The 3,686-nt window shown below is 43.5% G+C and overlaps 1 protein-coding gene across 1 annotated transcript; it reads left to right on the top strand.

Moving 5' to 3' along the window:
* Positions 1 to 486: 486 nt before the first annotated feature.
* Positions 487 to 3,686, top strand: SARC_08489 (hypothetical protein; the record flags this gene model as incomplete). The annotated part of the gene is made up of 3 exons (XM_014297531.1): positions 487 to 1,044; positions 2,022 to 2,413; positions 3,017 to 3,686. The coding sequence occupies 3 exons, from the start codon at positions 487 to 489 to the stop codon at positions 3,684 to 3,686; spliced, it is 1,620 nt and encodes a 539-aa protein (XP_014153006.1).

Genomic DNA, 3,686 nt, shown 5'->3' with positions numbered 1-3,686 from the left:
GAAACGGTGATGCCCTCGTTCAGTAAAAATTTAAGGGCGGGCGATGATTTTTCTCACTCATATTGTTTAACATCTGATTGGATGAATGTCTTCAATCAAAAGCCATGAATCTGCGGTTCTCTAAAACAATGATGAGGATAAAAAGGTCATTAGGTCAATGCTATTGGGGCCTTGGGCTCACCAGTCATCACTCTATCATACATGTTTATAAAAGCATTCTGCGCTTCTCATTCCTCTTGTTGAAGAATAAAATAAAAAAGAATCAAAAGAATCAGTGTATCCTGTATGTAGGTCTGTCGGAATTCGTAATATTTATATACGGCGAGTGTGTATTTTCGATGACTATGCGAGTTGCACACGTCGTGACAGGCTCAATCAAAAAACATATATGTACGCATATATATATATATATATATTAATAAATATAAATACATTGCAAAACAGCAACATTAATTGTCATCCGTTTAATATACACATTTGAAAACCATGGATGATCTTTTCTTCGACCCAAAGGCAGCCAGCGCGCCCACCCCACCCAGTGTAGATGGCTGTCTTACATTAATCGATGGAACTATCGAGAAGTGGTCTGGCGAGTATCTTACAGTGAACTCACCTGTGCGAATGTCTAAAAAGGCACAGGAAGCCGCAGGTAATGATGACGATAAGATTTGTATAGGAAAGTATGCGATGTGTGATGAAGCAACAGCCTTAAAGGGTGTGGGTGCGGCATACAAAGCGTATGATCACGGGCGTGGCGAGTGGCCTCAGATGAAGCCCGCTCAGCGTATCGAGTGTGCGATGAAGTTTGTGGAAGGCATGCGCTCTAAGAGAGAGGAGTTGATCTCTATCCTTATGTGGGAGATCTGCAAGAACTCGACAGATGCAGCCAAGGAAGTCGATCGAACGATTGACTATATCGTGGACACTGTGGCCGAGCTTAAGAAGATGGAGAACGATACAAATCCGTTGATGAATGTTGGCGGTGTGGTGGCGCAAGTCAAACGTGCACCCCTGGGGATAGGACTGATCTGTGGGCCCTACAATGTATGTAGTCTATAATACATGTCGATGGTATATTGTGTTACAGATTTGTCGTATGGTCTAATACTGTCTGTGGGCCCTACAATGTATGTAGTCTATAATACATGTCGATGGTATAATGTGTTACAGATTTGTCGTATGGTCTAATACTGTGTCTTTGGTTGTGTAGGATTGATGTTCTTGCTGGTCATGAACGAGTACTGCGCCTGTGAGGTGCTCATAAAGGTGATATATTGGGGTCTCACTATCTTAGCTACCATGATGTTCGCTAGCTTCAAAGTTGTGTATACTTATTCATGACAGTCGAGCTTAATTACACTTTTAAATTTTAGCTTCACTAATAAATGGTGCGTCATGTCTTGCCGACGGAGGTCTGTTTGTATTTAATGTTGTGCAAATGTATATGTTGTTTATGTGGCTGATGTTACTCTTTATTAAACCTGGTTGATGCATCTTTATGTTTTCAAGTATGTATTAATCTTCGTGTTTGGTCATAGGTTAGGTTTTTAAATACAAATATATAATTCTGGCGCGCTTTTCGAATGCGAGTTGTGCTGTACTATGCTACGAAATCATAATTTTTCTCTCGATTGTCTCCACCATGTCTGCCATGTTGGGTTATATCCCAGCAAAGTTTTCGAAGGTCACACTTCAAGCGCTTTTGTGTGTACGCATTCTGCTTGCATCTACTGCATTACTAGGGGTGAGTAAGGGTGTATAAGTATAGAATGAGTCTTATATAGCTCTCCATTCGAAGTCGCCTTGTGTCTAAAGTAGTTTGTGTATAGTGATAATTTTACCATTGTGATCCTTACTCTGTGCTATTCGGATTGCGATTGGCAGCGGAACGAATTTTTGAGATGTATATGGTATCGCGAGCCTCTTCAGAATGAAGTAGTAAATGAGACTCGAAACCCTTTGAAGCAGTGTCTTCCCACTCCACTAATATCGTCATACTTTGTTTACATCCTCCCGCCCAGTACCCGTTGAATGAGTTCATGACGCTGTTCCTGCCATGCATTATCATGGGTAACACGTGTGTGCTGAAGACCCCCAGGACCGGCGGACTTTGTCACATCCCCCTGTTGGAATTCTATCAGAGCTGCTTCCCAAAGGGTGTGGTCAATGTGGTACACGGTAGTGGACGTACTGTGTTTACGCCCATTATGAAGAGTGGGAAGGTGCAGATCCTGGCATTCATCGGCACACACAAGGCCGCACAGTCGCTTCACGCGTGCGCACCTGTGCCTTTCACTGTACGCTTGGCGTTGGGCTTGGATGCGAAGAACCCTGGAATCGTCACCGCCCAGGCTGATCTAAATGTTGCAGCAACAGAGTGCACGCTGGGTGCTCTCTCTTATTGCGGACAAAGGTGTGTAAATTTGTTTATATCTGAATTTATTGTGTTCGTATCAGCCAAATATAAACAGACAAGGGTGAGTTAAAGAAGCTACAGACCCCTTTCTGACCCGTTATAGCTGGATTTGTATGAGCATGTAGTACTTGTTTATACATATTCGTCGTGACTACTACAGACAATTGTAGTCCAATTATCTTATAAGGTATCAATGGATGTAGGGTGGCCTCTGCTTTATATCCTTGTGACTTTTGGCGTTTATGGGTTTGAGGTCGGAATGTGTATGAAAGTAGCTCAGAAGATTAAAGCGATATTACGTATGTATCCTTAAATTTCATAAATTTTTTTTATAGCGTATATTCAGTGCACCCAGAGCCACGTATCACAGTTCTTTGAACAATACAGTGGTCTACATTAAGTGCAGTGATAGGTGGTCGTGCGGGAGAATATGCAAAGGTGCTCGGTGGCCTGCAGTATTGTCCAGGAATCACCGTGGCCTATAACCGTTTTTTTACTTATAGATAAAACGGGAAAAGATTGTGTATCAGACATATATATTACTGTTGCACTCATTTGCTGCTTTAAAAACCTTTCCTATTTCTTATGTAACAATAAAAGGTGCACCGCCATCAAGATAATATATGTGCATAAGAGCGTGGCCGACGAATTCGTGAAGAAGCTCGTGGCGAAAGTCGATGCACTGAAAGCAGGCTTACCATGGGAGAAAGGTGTCAACATCACGCCGCTACCTGAGGAGGGTAAACCGAAATACCTAGAAGAGGTCATTGCCGATGCCGAGTCTAAGGGTGCCAAGGCGATTAATAGGCATGCGAAACAAAGTGACAGGACTCTTGTGCAGCCCACTGTGCTGTACCCGTGCAACTCGGACATGCGATGTGCAAAGGAAGAACAGTTCGGTCCTTTAGTGCCTATTGTGCCGTATGAGTCGAACGAGGAATTGGAGCAGTATATGATCGAAACACACTACGGGCAACAAGCCGCTGTGTTCTCGACCGATTCTAACACCCTGCCGAGGCTCGTAGACTTCCTGGCACACCATGTAACACGCATCAATCTGAACGCACAATGCCAACGTGGACCTGATGTTATGCCGTTTAGTGGACGTAAAGTGAGTGCAAGCGGAACTCTCTCCTTGCACGATGCCTTGAGGACCATGTCTATCCGTGTAGCAGTGGCCACTAAGGCCACAAAGGAGAACATCGATATTGTTTCGGCGATACTGAGAGATGGGCAATCCAATGTGCTAACAGCTGAGCTGCATATCTAA

Source organism: Sphaeroforma arctica (assembly GCF_001186125.1).
Source record: "Sphaeroforma arctica JP610 unplaced genomic scaffold supercont1.768, whole genome shotgun sequence".
In the NCBI taxonomy this organism is placed as follows: domain Eukaryota; class Ichthyosporea; order Ichthyophonida; genus Sphaeroforma; species Sphaeroforma arctica.
Note: the sequence above shows the minus strand (reverse complement) of the source record. Positions and strands in the feature narration are given on the sequence as shown.